Source organism: Lepidothrix coronata, unplaced genomic scaffold (genome assembly GCF_001604755.1).
Source record: "Lepidothrix coronata isolate B3197 unplaced genomic scaffold, Lepidothrix_coronata-1.0 Scaffold28, whole genome shotgun sequence".
In the NCBI taxonomy this organism is placed as follows: domain Eukaryota; kingdom Metazoa; phylum Chordata; class Aves; order Passeriformes; family Pipridae; genus Lepidothrix; species Lepidothrix coronata.
In genome coordinates this window covers 6,449,525-6,470,651 of record NW_016690208.1, presented here as the reverse complement: position 1 = coordinate 6,470,651, position 21,127 = coordinate 6,449,525, and the positions used below count along the sequence as shown (strand labels likewise).

The 21,127-nt window shown below is 45.8% G+C and overlaps 1 protein-coding gene across 1 annotated transcript in view; it reads left to right on the top strand.

Annotated features, from left to right (window-relative positions):
* The first annotated feature begins 666 nt into the window (after positions 1-666).
* The window catches only part of NR6A1 (nuclear receptor subfamily 6 group A member 1), a 75,816-nt gene continuing 55,355 nt past the window's right edge, over positions 667-21,127 (top strand). The window contains exons 1-2 of the mRNA XM_017810187.1: positions 667-699; positions 13,428-13,487. Coding sequence (XP_017665676.1) covers positions 13,445-13,487 — 43 coding nt within the window. The 5' untranslated portion in view covers positions 667-699; positions 13,428-13,444. The remainder of the gene's footprint in view (positions 700-13,427; positions 13,488-21,127) is intronic.

Here is a 21,127-nt window from a genome sequence, read left to right as displayed (position 1 = left end):
GGCGCGTCCCCCCCGGGCGGAGCCGGCCGTGCCCGCCCCGGGACCGCCCGGGCTCTCATGTACCGGGGTGCCCGGTGCCCCCGGGTGAGCCGGGCCGTACCCTCGCTGGAGCTGCCCGGTTACCCCTTTCCCGGTGCCCAGTGCCGGTGTCCAGTTTCCCCTCTCCTCATGCCGGGTGCCCGTTTCCCCTCTCGCGGTGGCCGATGCCCCATTTCCCCTCTCCCAGTGCCGGTTCCCCTCTCCCCGTGCCCGGTGCCAGTTTCCCCTCTCTCGGTGCCCGGTGCCGGTTTCCCCTCTCCCCGTGCCCGGTGCCCGGTGCCGCGGGCAGCGCTCGGGGCTCGGCCGGCGGGTGCCCCCTGGCGCCGCGCCGGTCCCGGTGCAGGGTCGCGGGGGGGCCGGGGCGGGCCGGGGCTCGGAGCCCGGGGCGGGGCCGGGCGGCGCTCCCCGCGGTCGGCGCTCGGACTACGGCTCCCGTGGTGCCGCGGGGGGGCGGAGCGGGGCGGGCCGGCCCGGCCGAGCGCGGCGCGGCCCTGGCTGTCAGCAGCGCCCGGGCGGCCATGGGGCAGCGCGGCCGCCGGGGCCGCTGAGACCCGCCGCGCCCCGGCCCGGCCCGGCGCGGCCCCGGCGCCGCCATGGAGCTGGAGCCGCCCGCCGAGCTGCCGGAGCCCCGCGCCGCCAGCAAGGGGCCGCCCCGCACCGGTGAGTGGAGCGCGGGGGCTCGGGCGGGCCGGGGCGGGGGCCGGCGGGGCCGGGGCCGAGCTGCACGAGGGGGTGCCGGGGGTCGGAGCGTCCCGGCGGCCGCAACTTTTCGCGTCCGCGGGGCACAACAAAGGGCCGCTGCCCGCCCTGCCCCGCTGCCCCCGCGGGCCGGGCCGGCGGGACCCGCTCGGGGCGCTGCGGGGCGGGCGCGGGGCACGCGGGGCTCGGGTCCCCTCAGACGCTGCGGCGAATTTAACTCGTTTCGCAAAAATCGCGTTTTCCCCATCCGAACGCGCTGTGCCGCGGGGCGTGCGGGGCGCGGGGCCGCTGCCCGGTCGCTCCGGGCGGGTGTCCCGGTACAGCCCGCGCGGTGTCCCGGTACAGCCCCCGGGTGTGTTTCCCTCACCCCTGTGAGCCGGTCCCGGCCCGGGGTTTATAGGCACCATTTGGGACCCTTTTACACTTCCCTTATGCAGATGCCGCATCTGCACTTGAATGTCCCTGCCAATTTTTATGGTTTACAATTGCATTTTACCATCTTAAGGTACTCGGGTTCTCTACAAAGGGTTTGCTCAGACAAAAGAGGCTTTTTATCAGGCAGCATCCTCGGTTTGAGATACAGGCGGTACCAAAACACACGCAGTGCGGGAACTGCAGAAACGGGCATTTCTGTAACCACCCTGATGTGTAATTCTGAGTTGTGTCCCTGGAAACACTTTATTCCTCCTCGCTTAATTAGATGTCCACTTGGATGAAAGACACTTAATACCCTTAGATACTTTAATAACGCTTTTAATACTTTAATACATCCTTAATACTTTTTGAACTTTATGGCTTAATTTGTGAAGTGTTGTTGCTTTGGTGACCCTAGGAGTCCAACAATATTAATACTTTGTCTGCATTTGCTATTTTTCTCGGTGGGATTTTGGGGGAATCTCTTTTGATTAATCAGATTAGTTCTAAGAGTTCCTTGCATGTCTCGTGTAGCTGTTTCATGTGACAGACGTACCTGTGGCTGCAGTTAGTCTTTTGAATGGATAATGTGACAACCTTTTACTACTTTGCCTTCAAAAATGTGAAATACTGGTGCAGTGTTGAGACATTGCTTGACCTTCAGTCTTTCTAAAGCCTTGGGCGGCCAGGGGAGGAGCAGAAAAGACTGGGTTGTTAATTCATGGGCTTATAAAATACCTGCAAATGGTAATGACAAATGAAGATTCTTAACATTTCCTCTTTCTAAGGAAAATTACTGGCACTTCTGATACCTCGAGCATCTTAGTGAAAGCAGTTAAAATTGTATGATGCAAATACAGGTACACAGGACAGAGATGTAAAAGTCGGATTGTATTCTTGGTGGCTATGTTAAAATCATTAATGAACTTAAGCTCTGCACGTGGCTTCTGTGTTAACCCAGAGTAAACTGCTGCAAGTTTATTGGTGTCTCCAGTGAGAGAAGCCTCGGGATAACTTTCAAATGACGTGGGTTTATTTCAGCAGTTACGGGCAATTGCAGCCTCGTTATTTGAGGGGGCACTTGACGTTCTCAGAATATAAGATGATGGTTTTTCCCTTGCCAATTTGAGTACCTCCCTTTCCATGTAAGAAACATATTTTGTCATTGAGCAAATTAATGGCAACGAGCAAAACCAATTTTTTTTAAAGTAATTACATTAAGGTGTTCATTTTTCCTGCAGTAGTAGCAATTATTTCTCAACAGGGTCTCATTTAAGAGCAGATTCCCTATAGCTTCAGTTGGCACGTTTTTCCTCTGTGAGTGAAACGTGATGGCTTTTACACAGTTTTAATTATTTTTTGTTTTAGCTAAAATAGGGATAAGGCAGGTTATCTAGAATTAAGGTAACTGTAGATACTTTGTTGTGTAGTGTGGTCACAGAAGACAGATTTATCAGGAAACAACTTGAATTTTGTGTTCCTTTAAAATTATCAGAGTTTCAGATAGGCAGATTACTGATCTGGATGAACTTCATACCAGAGAGAAGAGGAAGGTTGTCAGAGCACAAAGAATGTAAGGTTTTCAAAGAAAAATCCCTTTGCCTGCATCCCTTCCGTTTTCCACAGCGCTCCCAAACTTTACTGGCACAACACTGACATTTTTAGTGGTTCTTTAGGCTCGGTTGCTTTGCATCTGATGAGATAAGCCTTTGCTTAACAAAGACTATTTCATTGATATTGTTGGGTCTTGCTATAAACATTTCTTTGAAGATTTAGGAAGAAAAACAAATGGAGTTGTCGGATGGCAATGCTGCTGAAGTCAAATGTCTCTGAATAAACAAGAAGCTACAGTGTTATTTCAGCTCAGCGTTAGCTTGTTGAATGTGGATAGCTCTTGCTATTGTAAATAATAATAATGGAAAATAATAAATTGAATTCTGAACTCAGGTCTGTGATGGGAAATGAAAGACTTGTGGTTTAGGAAGAACTTAATTCCTTTGTTTGATTTGATGGTAAGATGGAAAAATACCTCTTGGTATAAAGTTGGAATTTGGTATTGATGTCTTCTGTAGATCATTAATCAGGAAGATGGGTTTATGCATGCCTTTTTGTGCTGAGCCCAGGACTGTGCTGGATGCTGAGCAGATGCAGTGTGTGATGTGACACTGCAGCAACAGGATTTTTTCCCTGCTTTGCTATAAAACAGTATAAAGATGCTGTGTTACAGAAAATGAGGGAACTTTTTCATCTAGGAGGCTATTTCGTGATTGTTGGGAAGCAATAGCCGTCTCTCTGCCCTGCCTCTGGCAAATCCTTTGTGGTATCTCTTTTTTTGGTGGGGAAAATGTGCCAGTGGTTTTATTGAATTACCGTTCAGCTCCTATGTGGTGGAGCTTTGAACAGATGCATTTACGCCAGCATTCTGTGAGAATGGGAGCACAGTTTATCCTGTTGATAAACTGCCTATTTAAATAAAGCCTTCAGCAGTGTAATCTGGTAATTCTAATTAAGTCATTTACATAGAGAATTGGCCCAGGGTTTCATCAGATGGCTGCTGGGGAGCTGAAATGCATTCTTCCCCTCCAGCTGTATTAAACCAGCCTTTTGATCCTGTCCTTTTTTTAGCCTTTAAGCCAGAGTGGTTATCACTGTGCAGAGTTAATTGAGAAAGGGAAGTTGGGGGACAAGGGGACCCTTCGAGGTTTAGCTTTGGTCTTAATTATTACAGTTCTAATTACATAATTAGAAGACTTACAGATTTTATATGTTGATAAAAATGATTCTGTACAGGTTTTGTTAGAAAGAGGAAATGCACCACAGAGAGGCTTCAGTGAAGTTCTTTATTGGTAAATGATTGCCCATAACTTATCTTGAAAGCAGTATATGCCTGGAGTATCTGAGTTCTCCTCCAGTGCTTCGATAAGGAGGTTTCATTTACTCAGGGTGGACCCCACGTCCTTCAGAGAGCACAAGTTACATGTCTGCCTCCCGTTGCTTAACCATCCCAGCTATGGGCTTGTAGGGGTGGTGAAATTTAAACTTAGAGAAATGTCTGGTCAGTGTGAAAGATTAATTTTTTTTAAACCCGTCTTCCCTTCACGAACACATCAGGAAAAAAAAAACCAGGAAAAATTTATCACGGCTCTCGTGCCAGGCTGACTGCTGTGATGTCCTTGTCTGGAAATACCTCTCAGCTGAAACGTGATAGAAACCTTAAATAGTTTTTATGGAAACATAATCTGGAACTGTGAAGTCCTAGGGACTAAATCTCAAAATTCTCTTGTTGGGTAAAACCCCCCAGCTCTGAGAAGCCCAGGGTTTACCTGTGGGAATTGCTTTGGAGCCCTCAGATCCTGAAGCCAAGTGATTAAATGATGACTGTTGTGGCTGTAGTAAAAATCTGTAAAAGAACTTTGAGTCTCTGAAAGTTCTGCCAAACACCAACTTGTCCTCCAAAAATCTCTTCATTCACTCTTACAGCTGTAGTTCTATGTTTTTTGGCAATACTTAGAAGGAATTATTCCTAAGTATATTGTTGCTTCAGATGTCTTGTGTGTGCTCTTGCCAGGAGACTCCACATCCTCTGCCTGTTTTATCAACAGCAGTAAGGAAATGCCCTTTCTGTGGGTCACAAGGAAATTTTTTTACCTGCAAATTTACCTTACTTGTGATGTTTTACAAAATTGAAGGAAACTGAGGAAAGATGCCAGTGTTGGGTACCAGTTTGCTGCTGCCAGTTTGCAGTAGCAAGCTCAGGGTGTGGCTGCTCATTGCCTCCTGTTTTGCTGCTTTGTGAAGCTTTTCTTTGCCCAGTGCTGTTCTCCTGCTTACCTGGTACGTGCTGATTGAGTCCATCACATTAACACTTGAGTTGACCTTTAGTATTTCACTTGGATTTACACGGGGCCTCTGCTCAGTGAACTGTCCCTATCACAGGGTGATATCCATAAAAATGACACTTCCTAGTCTTGAAAAAAATCCCCAGGCCCATTGGAGACATGTGAAAAGGACACCCAGCAGGAAGAGAGGCCCATGGCCTGAAATATTCATCAATCATTTTCCTGGCACCAGGAAACCAATCAACTCTTCTAAGGGGGAGAGCGTAATCAATCACACAATGTGGGAAACAGGCACTGCCAGAAATGTCCCCTCGTGCACAGAAGGAAAGGGTTGTGTTCGTCCTTACTCACAAGTGGGAACTTACACCCTCAGTGGAAAGGACTCGTCCTCTGGAAGAGGCAAACTGGGCAGACAACAGCTCACGTTGTATTGGCAGCTCCAGCCTGCACTGAAGATTTTGTTTCCAGTAATGCTGAGCTGGTTTGAGATACTTTTTCTTTACCTTTCTGTAGCTGGCAGGTGAAGGGTTTGTTTCCTGTTCCCAAACCTCTGTGTTCTGATGTGGCAGGTCCAGCTGCAGCATGTTTTTGTCTAGAGGATCAGAATTTTAAAATTTTACTTTTTCTTCATGAACCAACATAAGTTGGAAACAGCTTCTCTTGCAGACTGGTGCTGGGAAAGAATTGCACCTCTGGGTGTTTGGCCTCTTTTTTCATCTTTGAGTTATGCTAAAAAATATATGTATAGATACATATAGATATATATATAGATATATAGGTTACCCAATAATAAGTAAACAGTAGTTGTCAATATCTGTGGAATATTTTATTGTAGCATGTGGACAGGGGTTATTTGGATTCAAATAATAATCTGTAATTCAAATACATTGAAATTCAAATAATTTGAATTCAAATAAGAAATACTAGAAAATAATCTAGCAAGATTCTATAAATTGGAACAAGAGAGTTGTTTGTAGCTTTGTTTTTCTCTAGGGAAACCTCTACAAAAATTGCTGTGTAAGAAATGCCACAATTATGGCAAAATAAATGGCAGTGCCACAGCCTTTCTCATCTTGTTTAGTCCACGAGGCAGCAGATCACACTGGGGTGATTTTTTCTGAGTGAGATGTTTCAGGTGTGGCTGGGTGGGGGTGCAGGGGGTGCTGGGTGACCAGCCCTACCCACCACTGCCCAAGCAGAACGTGGCCATCTGTGGAGCACCAGTGGGGAGCAACTTGAAAAGAAAGAATAGATTTCCCTTAGCAATGTATGTAACAATTATTTTGGAATTGTGAAACTTGTAATCATACGTCTTAAAACCCGAGATTAAAAGAGGCAACATTTGCGTTTGCTGCCTTTTCATGAAAATCAGCAAAGCATGAAGTCCTGTATTATTTTTTTAAGTTAGATTAAATGTGAATTAAGATTTCAGATTGCTCTTCAGAGCAGCAGTATATACTAAATTCAATCCAGATTGAATTTTCCCTTGAAAAGATTAGGAGCCTCCTCTTTAAAAATGCAGATATTTTTCCTGTATTTAAGGTGATTTCCCAGTATAAGTGGAGACAAATATCCACAAATATCCAAGTGCTAGGAATGGTGCTTCTGTCCTGATGAACATTTTCTGTCAAACAGTTTCTGATGTGCTTTTTAAGACGCTTAGATGTGTTACCACAATTAAAAGCTACTATGAGATGTGGTGTCCTGCAAAATGAGATTATAGCAGTAGGCAGATGTGGCTGGAATGAGCCCTGAAGAGAAAGGGAAGTGTTTCTGGAATTGCAAGCAGCAGGAGCTAATACGGTTTGCAAACATGGGAGACAGGAGGCAGAGAGGTAGGTGGGGAGAAAGAATCCAATTTCCCTTGATTCCTGCCCGTTTGTAATCCCTGTCCCTGGGAGGCCAAATGCTTAATGTAAGTAAGCCTTTCACTCCAACAAAACCCGGGATCCTGGTGTTGGTGGGGCTGAGGGAAGTGCTGGGTGAGGCTGTGGGTCTCTGGATTTCACGAGCAGGACACTGGAACCAATAATGTAACGAAACCTGGAGTCTGAAGGACTGGTCAGGTATTGCAGCCATTGGCATGAGCCACAACCACCTCCAGGTGGCCTGTGGGAAATGAAGACCTCACAAAAATGGGAGAGTAACACCCACCACTGTTCCCACACTGACACTCTGAGTGTTCACCTTGTGCCTTGGTCCTTGTACGACGTGCAGGAAGAGCCGTGGCTCTGGGGATTGATTTACAGTGCAGAGGATTTCATATTCTAACACGTCCCTCCCTTGTGCTGAACCACAGGACTGGCAGGTTTAAATCCCAAATGCCAGCAGTAGGTCTGATGTGACAGTGAGCATGTGCTGCCACTGCCCATCCTGTGCCGTAGCTGAACATGGCAGGAGCACATTGCACCAGGCAGCTGGGAAGCTTTTCCCTCTAGTGCTGATTTAATGTTAATTATACACCCAGTGGTTGATTTGGATGATGCAGTGCTTCTGTGTACATGTGGTAACAATGAGGAAGCTTGTACCTGTTTTTCATATGCAAGGCTTCTGTCGTGATCCTCAGAGCACAGTTCACTCCCTAAGTACTGCCCAGCCTCCTGATCCCAGGGCTGGTGCAGCCAGCCAGGTCCTGGCAGAGTGCAGCTCAAGTCCATTACAGTCAGGAGCTGTAATATTAGCTCCACTAATTAAAATTGGGAGATAAATGCTGTGAAATTAATTAACCTCGAGGTTAGGGGAAACAGCTGTTTTCAGACTGATCACATGTCGGTGCTTTTCTGGGATCCCAGTGAGTCAGTGCCATTCCTGCACTGGCTGCTGGATCAAACGGGCACGTTACCTGTGCTGTGGTGAAAAGGTCCAGTCACAGGGTGTTTCCAGTCTGGTGCACTGGTTGGGGTTTGGAACAACTCACCCCTGGGAACACTGAGTAATTTGCAACATGATTTCTGGCATATTCTGTATATCATAATGTGCTATTAACTATCAGTAGATGAATATTAATCTGGGTTGATATTAACTCTTAAAAAATATCATCTCTTGTATAATATCAGACAATTCTGGTTTTTTAATGAAGGTAACTCTAGTGGACTCTAGATGGATTTTGCTATAGTAATATGCCTTGTGTTGGCCAACACTTTATCAGTGATCAAAAAGTCAATAAAGAATTTCCCCAGATTTACAGAATGATTATGCAATTGATCTTCCAATATTGGAGTAGGCTGGGCTGCCTGGTGGGCAATATCCTGGTCAACCAAAACATACTCCAGGTAGAGAAGATGCAAAATTTTATGCCCAGGGACAAAGCCTGTGGGATAGGGCACTGCATGCTGAGAGGCATTGGATTTGAAACAGATGATCACTTTTATTTTAGGACATGCCTCAAGGCTCTTTTCATCATCATCGTTTTTCTAAAAAGCTTTGCTGCTTGACTGTGTATAAACTTTGCTCTTTTGGTAGCCTAAAAGTGTAAAATAAGATGCAAATGTGTCTGAGCCCCCTTTAGAGGAATGAGCTGCCCTGATGCACCTTGCTGTTACCAAGGGCTGGCACTTCCATCTACACCACCCCATTTTTCCCAGGAGCAGAGCCTGCTAAATCTCCCAGGGAAGCACCAGCTTTCCAGAAGGGCACACTGTGCTCTGCCTCAGAAAACACAGGCGGCTTCTGGAAACCCATCCCATCCCATATGGGGTAATGCTGATACCACAGCAACGTGCAGCTCCTTTCTGCTTTGATTTTTGTGCCTCAGGAGGCACGTCAGGAATCCTGTGACTTTTGATGGCATCAATAAATCAGATACCATGCTGACAGAATTTTACTGGAATGTAAACAGGCATTTAAAATAACAATGTCTGTAGAGTGTTTATTGAGGAACGCAGTGCAGGTTCATGGAACATTCAACTCTGTGTAGGTTTCCTTTCAGTTTTGTTGGTAAGCAGGAACTGGGATTGTTTTCTGTGTGAAGGAAAATGAGTAAAAATATTTATCACAATGACCTTACTTCCCACTTCTTTCTGCAAACAGTGTGTGTTTTCAGTGTTGAGGTAAGGCAAGCTCTACCCAATGTAGGGGAAAGGGGAGGAATGTCTCTGTATAGTAAAATTGAGCTGATAAGGGACAATGAATCACCTTTAACTCGACTCTGCTCAGTAGTAGCTGCTCTGGGGAACTGCAGGCTGGTCATCCTTGTCTCATTCCTTCAGTGGGAAGGGTGTGGAGCAAATCCTCCCAAAAGACCCTTCCAGGCACTTGAAGAATAGGAGGGTAATTAGGAACAGTCACTGTGGGTTTACCAAGGGAAGATCATGCCTGACCAGCCTCATTCCTACTGCAGTGAAATGACTGGATCCATGAATGAGGAGACAGTAATTTTGTCACTAACTTTAACTTTAGGCAAGGCTTTTGACACAGTCTCTGCCATATCATCCTTGTAGACAAACTGGGCTGTTTTGTTCAAAGGGTGGCAGTCAAGGGTCCAAGCACTAACTGGTGGCCTGTTATGCTGTGGTTGTCCTTGGGAGTCAATATTAGGGCCAATACTATTTAGCAGTTTCATCAACCATCGGGATGATGGGATGGACACACTCGTCACACTTGCAGATGACACCACGATGAGGGCACAGCTGCTGTTCAGGAGGACCTTGATAACCTGAAGGAAAGGGTTGATTGAAACTTCAAAGTTAAACAGAGACAAGCACCAAGTCCTGCATCTGGAATGCAATAACCCCATGGAATGGTACAGGCTGGGGAGCAGCTCAGCACAGTGACCTGGGGTCCTGGAGAACCTCACAGTGAGTCAGGATGTGCTTGTGGTGGTGACAGCCCATCGTGTGCTGGTCTGAGCCAGGAGGTTGAGAGGAGCACTGAGTGCCTCCTGTGGGATATGACAGAGTCACATCTGGAATACCCTGTGCCTGTGGAGGCTGTGCTATGACCATGTCCTTCTGTCTGCAGCCCCACAAGCACAGCTGTGGGTTTGCCATGTGGATCCATGCCATTGGTCCCTGGCAGCTGCCTGGGCATGGGGGAAGATGTGACTCACTGGGTCAGCACGTTCTGCTCACTCTCACCTGGGGTCTCCCTGCAGTGCTCAGGGTACTGTGTTTTACCTGCTGTCCCTTCCTGTGCGTGAGGTGACAGCCTTTGGGGAGGGGGTGCCAAACTCATCTTCAAAGTCCAATGCTGTGTCACAGGTTCAGGCTAAGTTCATTTCTGGGAGTAGCCCATATACCCCTTCAATTAGCATAACCAGGGACAAGGGCAGGCAAAGGTCAAGAGAAGTTCAAAATAGCATAACCTCTTTTTGCTGGTGTTCCCAAGTGTTCCTGGTCCTGCGAAGCTCTCCAGGCTGGCCTTGCCAGTGTGTTTACCAGACCATTGTAAAAGTCAAAGAACAAGGCCTGGCTTGATACAAGAGAAGTTAGAAATCGAGTGGTTGAGAATAGGTAGCATTGTTGCTTAAAACAGGAGAAATAATTGATTTATGTTATGGTGGCCAATTAGGCTGTAAAGTGAAAAACTCTTAAAGAAACCCTGTGGCTTCAAGGGAGCCTTTTGCTCTGATTCCTACTCAGCAAATAGGGGTACCCCAATAAAGGTCATCAGCTCCATGAGCTGAATTATTAATTCCTTTCATGCCACTCAGGGCTTGTAAACAGTGTATAATACAGGAAAACAATTGGCACTGTTCACTGAGTGGGCAGAGGAGGGGTCAGGGGGTAAATACTTGTATTGGCAGCAGCTGCTCTTCATAGCTGAGCAGACTTTTGTCCTTTTCATCTTTTAGAGCAAACCAGTTTCCAAAATCTTAGCTGGTTGTTAATCCATATCTCCTCTTCCTTAGCTGAATTGATTTTAGGAGTTTAATGTGTTGCATGTCATTATGAAGGTAAAAAGGGCTGGAGGGGAGGGAGTTACGGATAAGAGAGCAAAATCAGCATTGCCATGTTTCATAAAGAGCTGTTTGAATTCTTTTAATATTGAGAGAAATTTTTAAATGCTCCTATCCAAGGCCAGGTGTAGGATAATTAGTTGTGCTTTTATACAATTACAGAAAAATCCAAGTGTGATTTTGAGATTAATACATTATAAATACCATCTGCCAGTAACACAAGAACAGAAGTGTTGAGGTGTTGCTACTCTTCGATCCCAGAGCCGTGCCATGTTCCGTGCCCTGGGTGTGGGATCACCAGGTTCCCAGCAGCACTGGGCAGGACACTGAGGGAATTCTGCCTTCCAGCCTGAGCAGCCGGGCTGTGGTGACTGCGGTGTCTGCCTTGGTGAACATATTAGAAATAGTTAAAATACATAATTACAAGCATGAACTGAAATTATCCTTCCCAAGCAGAGCTGGGAAATAGTTACACTTTGTTATTGGCAGCCTATAACATGAACAATCTAAAGCTAAAGGACTTTTTAAAAGAATTTGCACTGTCCTTCTCCAAACCCCGCTCAGAAAGCTCTCTTCAGAAGGCACGTGCAATATTTAGTTGCTTTTTGAATGATACTTGATAAACTATTCCAGATGTTGGCAGGTGTAGCTTTCTCCCGAGTGACTGTTGCTCACACAATGGGTTCTCAGTGCCTGCCCTGTGCCATCTGTCCCCCGTGCTGGGCAGTGACCTCTGTGTGCCAGAGCAGCAGGTAACCCCTGAGTGACCATCTGCTGAGCTGGGCCTTCAGCCTTTCTGAAAGCTGAGTTGTGCTCAGTGCTGAATCGACACCGGCTAAATCTTGCCACTCACAGAAGGTTAAAAGTAACTTTAAACTGTGCTTATTTGTTGGCTTAATTTGGCTGTACATGAAAGCACATGTAGCTTTCAACAGGGAAAAGTACAAAACTCTTCCCAGGGATCTGAAATGGCTGTGCTGCATATGAAGAGTCCTTTTTAACTTATAAACACAGGTATAGTGTGTGAGCTGCTGGCTCCTTTGGAGGGTCAGCAATTCCCACATTAGAGAGACTAAGGTGGCAAATGGGAAGATGCAAAATCGTTTTTTCCTCTGAGCACACCACAGGCCTGTGCAGTGTCCTCTGGATTGTGCCTGTTGGGAAGGTGCAGGCGGCCTGTCACATGCAGCTTTCTGAACACAGCGAGATGATAAATGAATGTGTGGATGTTCTAGGCAGTAAATGCCTTGATAATTCACTGGGGAATAGGACAGGAACGACCCAGGGCATTGCTGAATAAATCTGTGACTGTGTGTGTTGCTGCTCTGGGCTGTGGCTGCTGCTGTGAGCAGCTACTCCGAGGAGGCTCCTCGGTGAGGCGCTCGGAGAGGTGGGAAGGCACGGCGGGAGGATTAAGTCACTGTGGTGCTGTGTCTGCTCTCACGTTCTGTAAAAATGGTCTGCTGAAGTGTTTACATTTGTTTGTGGTTTGCCTAATTAGAGCAGAACTTTGCACTTTTCAGTGTAAACAGTGATCCTCGGGGAACTGCCTCCTGCCAGAGAAATGGGAATTGCAGGAATGTGAAAGGCAGGATTTGGGCTGGCAGCACAGCCTGGCTGTGGGCTGGAGCTGTGCTTCTGGGGCTGTGTTCTGTGGTTAGGAATGTAACTTGTAGTGTGCATTTACTGGGTCTTAAAGCTAAACAGGAGTTACAGAATATATAATTATGTGGGATCTGCCAGCACCAAAGTGATGAAGAGGGACTGATCTGCTTGACTTCGGTGTTTGTGGTGATGTGCTGAGAGGGGTTGTGGTCTTTTCACAGAGATCAAGCCCCAAAGAATGTATCTTTGGTTTACCTAATCTTGGGTTAAAGCTGACCCTGTTACTGGAAGATAGGTCTTTCCTGGTTTGGGTCCTGGAAAGGTGGATCCTTCCCAAAACACAGAGGGCATCTGGCATTTGGTTTGGATCACATTCTGACTTTGGGGTTTTTCACTGGCAAACACAGGCAGGAAGTTCTGTTTCTTCTTTCAGCTGTTAGAAAATAAGGCTTTGGAGTGTCTTGTGTTTAAAAACACTTGTTTTTGATGCTGCTCCAGATCAAATACCAGCATTTTGCCTCCCTTTGGAAGAGGATCTCTCTTCCTATCTGGAATCTTTTAAAAGTGCACTGGACACAGATGGGAGATCATCATGTCTTTTCATTCCACAGTAATGGTCTGAATGCAGTTTAAAGCTGATGTAATCCAGAATTTTTGTGCTGGAAGTTGTTCTGAATTGACACTCTCAAACCATCACAAATTACAGATTACCAGTACAAATGCTTGGAAAAGTACATCTGTAGATAACGTGGATGAGATAGACATATCTTGAAAGAGGGAAGGCTGATGCTGTTAAAAACTACCTGCTTCTAAAGCAGCTTCCTCAGGTGACCAAAGACAAGCATATTCAATTTAAGTGTAAATGAAAGTTTTCAAAATAAAAACTTCTTGGTAACATGCACATCACATCTTTCTCATTTTCACTTTCCCATTAGCTACAGATGTGGAGCAGATGAGTTCCTCCTCTCCTGTCCTCCCTATGAACTCCATGGGCAGTAAGTACCCCTTTTCTTGCCACATGATAAGGTGGAATTTCTCATTCTGAGATAATCCAAAGATGTGAACTGATACTCCATAGTAGCTTCGAGAAGTTTTAGAGCTAATGCTTACTCATGGAAGTGGAGTTTCCCATAGCTGAGAGCTGATGAGGTATTTTTCACAAAAGTAGCACAGACCAGGTCTGTATGTGATTATTTCCACCAGCAGAATGCAGGTTGTGTAAGATCCTTTGTCACCAGAGGTATCTCAATGAAGTAGATGCTTGTATGTGAGGGATATAAACCCCTGAGGTGATGGTAAATTCTGTTGACAGGGAAGTATTATCTGTGGTGTTTCAGTATTAAACTCGGAAAGGTAGAGCTTGGAATGTCTCATGGAACTGAGAGCAGTTGGTGGAATCCTCTGCAATTTCACAGTAATTCTGGGCCTGTAACTTTCTGAGACTTTGAAAATCTGAGCTGCTGGACACCTGAAAAACAGGAATTCAGAATTCCTTCTTAACGCTCCATCTAGTGGCCTTTGCTGTGCAGAGGGACCAGTCCATGGAATCCACTAGATGGCAACAGGCCCTTGTCAGACTGGTGGGACTGGGAAACCGTGTCCTTAACAGAGGGCTGAGCCTCTGCACACCCCTCACTCAGGGCAGCTTCTCATCTCACTGTTTGGGAACCCTGTGGATTTTTCAAATCTGCAATTTCAAACAGACAGCTCATTTCAGAAATAATGCTCAGATGTTCAAGCTGCTAAAAGCCCTCCAGAGCCAGGACATTGTCCCTTCCATGTGCCATCATGCTGGTGGACTTGCACTTCTACTGGGGAACTTGGGAGAACTGTGGTTCCCCTACAGTGGGAATATGTGGAGCTGTTCTCCTTTGCCATGAGAACAGCTGTGTGGAATGCAGGTATGGCAGGCTCCCAGTTGTAAATGTCTCTGCAGTTATTTGCCTGTTGATTAATAAAACACACCTTGGTAGGCATCTAGTCAGGTTTTCATGCCGTTGATCATTTTTATGTGGAAACAGATAATTCCACATGCATATGTAGAATAATTTGTCATTTAGAGATGTGTAGTTTATATTGATATATTGGCTAATATTCTGTTGAGCCTTTGTGGCTGACATAGCTCAGATTTACTGCATTCAGGCCTCTCCTGCATTAAAGGGAATTAAAACAAAACTGAATTTTCCACAGTATTCTCCCAGCAGAATGTATCTGCCAATACTAAGAGCAAAGCTGTCCAATATGAACTGAATGACCTTCTTTTCCCCTTAAACAACTGTATGTTATTGCTGCTCTGAGTTTGTCTAGCCACAGCTTTCATGTGTTATCTTTTGCTAAACTGAAAAATGCTTGTCAAACATCTGTTCCCTATGAAGATCTTTATATAAACTTTTGATAAACTAAATAAACCGAGCTCCTTGAGTTCTTTTGATGTCTCCCTGTCTTTCGATCTCCCCATTGGTGCTGGTGGGCACCTGGTAGGCAGCGGGGTCCCTGAAGTGCTGGAAGGCCTGCTGGAGCCTCCAGGATGGAGAGATGAGCCCTGGCAATTCCTGCTGGGGCAGATCCCAGACCTCTCCAGCCCCAGCTGTCCCACGCCTGCATTGGCAGCACTGAACGTGCTGGTGCTCAGCATCACCCTGATGTGCTCCGGGGCAGGCGGATCTGTGGGGGGTGGCTCTGGTAGGGAGTGAACAGTTGGTGCCACAAACATCTAAAACTTCCCAAGCATGGATTTAAAAACATTCTGAACATGTCTGCTAACTTGTCTTCTCTTAGTAAGTTTTTTTCCCTTGCTGTCTCATTACCAAACATGATTAAAGCAAAAAAAAAAAAAAAATCCGGAGGATTTTTTTAAAGCAGAGTAGGAAAATGAATTCTTAAGCTTATTTGTGCATCCAGAGTCTTTAAGATCTGTGGAGTGTCTGCTGAAGCCTTTGGCTCGTTGTGCAGGCAAACAGGGTGATGGCCCCTTTACTGTAGTTTTCCCTGTTTGTCTGAAATGTCTTAGAGTAATTGCAGTGAATTATTTTCACATGTCCTTGCAGTAGAGATGAACACCTCTGTCGGGATTTCTGTATTTTGTACTTTCATACAAGTGTACGTGGGGGAAACCAGTTGGCTGAAATGTCTGTTTAAAATAACGCACAAGTACTTTCTTGTACATCATGTAAGATGTCGCTGGAAAAAATCCAAATTGTGCACTCTCACTTCCGAGGGAGCCTGCCAAGCATGCTGAAAAATCTGAGATTTCAAAGGCAAAATGTCAAACTGCATAAAAAATGAGTCATTCTCGTTTTGATAATGTTAAAACAATTTGGCAGCCGTGCTTCTGGGCTGCTCACTGTTACATTACTGTAGTAAATTCCCTCTATCAAAGCACCACACTTACCCAGGGTGTCGGTGGAAGTGCTCGCTTTGGGTGACTGAACAGAGCCCTTCACTGTCAGGCTCAGGGAGAGGGGAGATTTTTTTCCTAAAGCTCCACTTTTGCAAAGTTCAGTCTGTGAGTGCGTAACTGTTGAACTCGGTGTTGTTCCTGCATAAGATTGAACAAGTTCAAGTCTTTTAGCAGAACAAGCACACAGATTTATTTTGAATATTCACCAAACTGGAGTTTAAAAGTCATTAGTGAGTTGTTCTGACTTGAACTGTACAGCGAGCTGAGGGAGATGGCTCCTGTGGGATATCAGCACAGCGTGCCTCAACAGGCTGCTTCACAATAAGCCTGTAAACAACTGGAGGAGGAAACAAGGCATAAGAGAAGTGCTTGGACCCTTTACTGCACAGGGAATTGAGTGATACCACTGCTGAGCAGAAGGGGTCCACCATCCCTGGTCTGAGTGGCCCCTCCTCAGAGTGTGGGGGCAGCACAGGGGCCTCCTGCCTTTACTGCATTGCACAGCCCAGCCACAGTGGCATTCCTGGGCACAGCTATGTCATGCCAGTCATTAAAAAATACTTGGAGGGCAGCTTGAGAGGTTGCTCTTCTGTCTCAAGGCAGTGTCAGTTCTGTCTGTCCTGCAGACAGACGTGTGTGCTCCTCCCTGCACGGCTGCAGGGCAGGAGGGGCCCTGCCTGCCCCGGGCAGTCAGCCCCAGCTCCTGAACCCTTCCACTATAATCAAAGTTGGCCCTGCCCACCCCAGCCATGGAGAATGTTCTCTGCAGCAGCACCTTAAATCAGTGCCTATTTTCTGCCTTGCTCTGTCCCATTCCTGCCCTGTCAATCCAAAGCCCCACAGCCTCAGTCCTTTCTCATCTCACTGGTCACTTTGTAGGACCCAGTGCTGTTCCATAGCTGGGCTCACTTAGGAGGAAGTTTCATTTCCTATAACCAGGTAAACCTGTAGGTTTACACTTTACTGAAAGTGAGATATTTACCAGCTGGGCGTAACTTTTATTAAAATTGAGTTAGTTCCTCACCTGTTCTGCCCCTTTAAGAATCCCTGTGCAGTTCTTAAGTTACATAATGCTTTTAGCACTCATACTTGCTCATGAAGGAGCTGGATGACACGTCCTGAACCTCTCTGGTGGGATAATGGCACAGCCCTAGACCTGCCTTACATGGTTTTGGGAGGCAGAACTTGGATTTAAGCACTTCTTTGGCAAAACTGTTGCTTTTCTTGCCAGAAAACTGGCCAGGCTGTAGGAGGCTGGTCCTTGGCTGTAGGAGGCTGGTCCTTGGCTGGCTGGTCCGCAGTTTGCATTCATTGATCAGTGAGTTGATAGAAATGAAAACCCACCGACAGCAATGAATGTTGATTGCAGCCATGAGGTGCTGAAGATGCTGCTCTGCTGGGAGAGTGTTGTCACAGGGAACAGTCCCTTTGCAGTCATCTTGACCTCGGGACATAGAGCTATTTCAGGGCTCCTCAGAGTCTTGGTGGCTCTGGCAAGCACACTTTGACTGGGAGAGCAGTAGAATCTTCTTGAGAAACTACCTTAAAAGTAACATAAATCACCTTTTTTTTTTTTTTTTTTTTGTAAAGGTGATTATTTTTGCTTGGTTAATCCACTTCTACTACAGATTTTTGCAGCTGGGAACACCTGGTTTGAAGTTTATGGCTCTCGACTCTGCATACACCAAGGGCTTGAAAATGGCACATTCACTGAACTTTCCCTATTCTTGCATTTAAATTATTTTCTGAGAATTCTTTAGAAGCACAATGTTTTCTAACTCCGTGAGGGTTGGGCCTCATCCCAGGAGTATTCACAGTACACCAGCATGAGACATCCTGCTTGAGAGCATTTGTCATGTCCTCCCTGAGGCTGCTGCTTGGCTGTTGAAAGAACCACCACCCCACCACCATCACTGAGGTACCCACTGCTCTTGACAAGTGGTTCATCACTTTGAGCAGCTGCTTCAGATGCTGAACTCTGCGTGGTTCAGGATTTGTCAGACCTCCTGGATGGCAGGAAGGCTCTGATGGTGGAGGTGACTACCAGCTGCACCCCTTTCTACTGACACAAAGGCCTGTTTGATGCCCCTGGGTCATCTGATAGACACACATAAAGATGCCAGGTGTGCTTGGAGGGAACAGCCTTAAGTTTGAACAGCCTGTGCTTTCTCTTGGGCCTCAGACAGGTATCTCTTTTGTTAATCCTGCCCATCTGTGACTGTATAGAGAAGCAGAAGGATGGATGTTACAAGATCTCCTAGAGCAGCTCAAGACAACATTCCCTGGCACATCCTTTTGGTGTTTCATGGGTCCTGCAGTGCCGTGGGGGCAAAACAAGTGCCTGCACCCTCCGAAGGCACAGGCTCTCAGAGCCCACAGTCCTACCCCTGATCCCCCAGCTGGGGTGGAGAAGGTTCCACGATGGTACCACTGAGGTGCCCCAGTCCTTGGCTTTCCGTTCCTTTCAAAGGAAGGGTGTTTCCTTGCTTGCCTGGCTGGGAAGCGACAGCCGGAGCCGCGGGAGCAGCTGGGCCCGGCCGGGAGGGAGCCGGGAGGGAGCCGGTCCCTGCCCGGCGTTCCCGGTGAGCAGCTGCTGAAATCGAGCGCAGGTTCCTGCGAGCACATGAACTGACATTCCAAAGCTTTTTCCAGCGAAGCTCAAGTTGCCAGCCCAAATGGAAACGAGGTTTCCCTCCTGATCTGGCCCTGTATTCTGCTATTTTGAACATACACCGCGCTCAGATTTGTTTCCAAGTGTACCATATGGTGCGGATATGTTCCTGCTTTTGTGCTGCCCATACAAAACCTTCCACTGCTCTCAGACTCTGTTCTGTGGAAATTCTGCTCTAGTATAAAGTTTTGATTTTTTTTTTAAGGGAAAACAAACATTTCTTATGCACCAATTCACTTTTAGAGAAAGTAGAACTGGAAAAACTCAACCTCCGTAGCTCTTAATATAATCTGTAAATCATGACCTGTTAATGGCAACCACATGTGAAATCTCTGAAGGTTCAGGCTTTCCATTCAACAGAGGGTTTGTGATAAACCTCAAGGTACAGTCAACGGTCGATGGTTTTTTCTAGTTCTCAAACTCACCGACAGCGTTGAATGTTCACTGAAGCTATCCAAAGATGGCTGTATACATGCACTGTACATATTTTCCATGCATATGTTTTCCATAGACTGGCAGTGGAAACACTGCTGAGGACTGCACATTCTTTATTGTAAAGTCTTAAACTGCAAAGTATTTTAATTACGAAATGGAACCACAAGGACTAATGAATTGCAGAAGTGTAACACTGGTTATGGATGCTGAGTTGACTTAGTGTTCCTTAAAACAGCTTTGAATGTCTCAGAATTGCAGTTGTGGAAAAGCCTTTCCTCCTGTGGATATTCATATTCTCAATAGCTGCAACTAAGGGTGTTTATACTGATTCAGATTCCTTTATAAAGTTCACTTAAAAAATAATAAAGTTATGGGGGCACCTATAACTTTAAACCAACAGAAGTGAGAGCAGGGGACCTACTTCTTAACAGAGTGCATAATCTTTGTCTCTGTATTTCTACAGCTCCTGTCCCCTCTCTTCTTTCCCCTGAAAAGAGGAAAATGGGATTTATTCTCTTTAAGTCTCTATATTGGATCTAATTATCTCCACCTTTTCCACCTGGCTTGCGTGGTTTGAGAGAGGAATTATTTGCAGTTTGTTTGTTAAAAATTAAATCTGCTGCTGTATCTGAAATAAATTTACTGTGACTGAAGTGGAGCCTACAGAGTCCATGGGGATAATTTACAGCTTAAATTCCGGAGAGTTGCTTTAAATTCGGAGTATTTTCTCTTGTTGTAGGGATGGTAAGTGTCTCTCTGAATATCCTGAGCTAATACATGTAACTTAACAGTAAGTGTATTGTCTCATAAAGTACTTGAAGCAATCTCGCTCCAGGAATACAGGCTGTAGTCTGCACTTAAACTGATTGATTTTAATGGTATCATTAAACATCAACTGATACTGAAAATCAAAAGAATTCTCCGAAAATTAGTCTCACCTTTTTCTTGCCGTCTTTTGGAGTAGGAGCTGGTGGAAAGAACAAAGACAATTTGAATTAATCACAAGCAGTGCTCAGCCTTGAGTGTTAAGCCTCAGGAGTGTCCCAGAGCGGAGGGTGACTACATGTGGTGGGTATAACATAAATCAAGGAAACTGAGTTCAAGTGAAGCATGAAATTTTGGTTTTAACAAACTAAAACAGTGTGTTTATATTTAAACTACATTGTGAGAGAGGCTTTTTTCTCAGTTCACTACTTCTTCCTTCTTTTATACCTCCACTGACCTTCGAGGCGGTAACTTTCATCTTCTCGTTTCGTGATTTTAGAGCTTGAATTTCTTCTGAATGTTAAAAACAAACTGTACATGTTATTTCTATATCCTGGCTGTACACTCCTTCCCCCTTGCAAAGTTCAAAGCTCTCCATCAAGCTGGATTTTTGGACAGATTCCGAAATGATAAAACAGTTCTCTGGAAACACTAAGTGGGCAATATGTGCAAGGCACACTCCAAAAGTTACAGTCTGCACTGAACCTTAACATACCTTCCTCTCAGACTTCTTTTGCTTAGGAAGCACCAAAAACAGCCCAGAGCTGACAGCTGCCACCTCTATTGTTATTGCTTAATTATTATTTTCTGTCAGGAAAACAGCATTAGGTGGAGCTGACACCCTCTCCAGATGCTGGAGGCAGGGGGCCATGGGGCAGGGGTCCCTTAAAGCCCGACTCTGTTAGTTCTGTGCGTGGAATGCCTTGTAAACTGGGATCCCTGTGAGCTCACCAGTGTAATGGCACCAGTCAGGGAGGCAGTGACTGCTGCCTAGAGCTTTACAATGAAAATATTGTACATTCAGAGCATGCGGGGTTTTCTTTCAACTTACAGTGGAGAGAGTGGATTTCTGTACAAAGAAAATGGTTTCCTCAAAATCTGCATACAAACCCTGAAACACAGAGGTTAAACCTGGTAACTCGAGTATGAGGACAGGATTTAGTTAATTTTGTGGATGTTTCTGGTGCTCTGGGTATTTACGGCGCCTGAACAATTCTTACACCCTAATTCAATCATTCTATTAGCTCCTCACAATAAGGCTTTTATTTATAGCAGGGCAGGAATCCCAGCAGCACTGCCCTGAAGTATCACTAAATAAATTTAACATATGCATCTGGTAGTAAAGCAGCTTCCCTTTCTCTCCC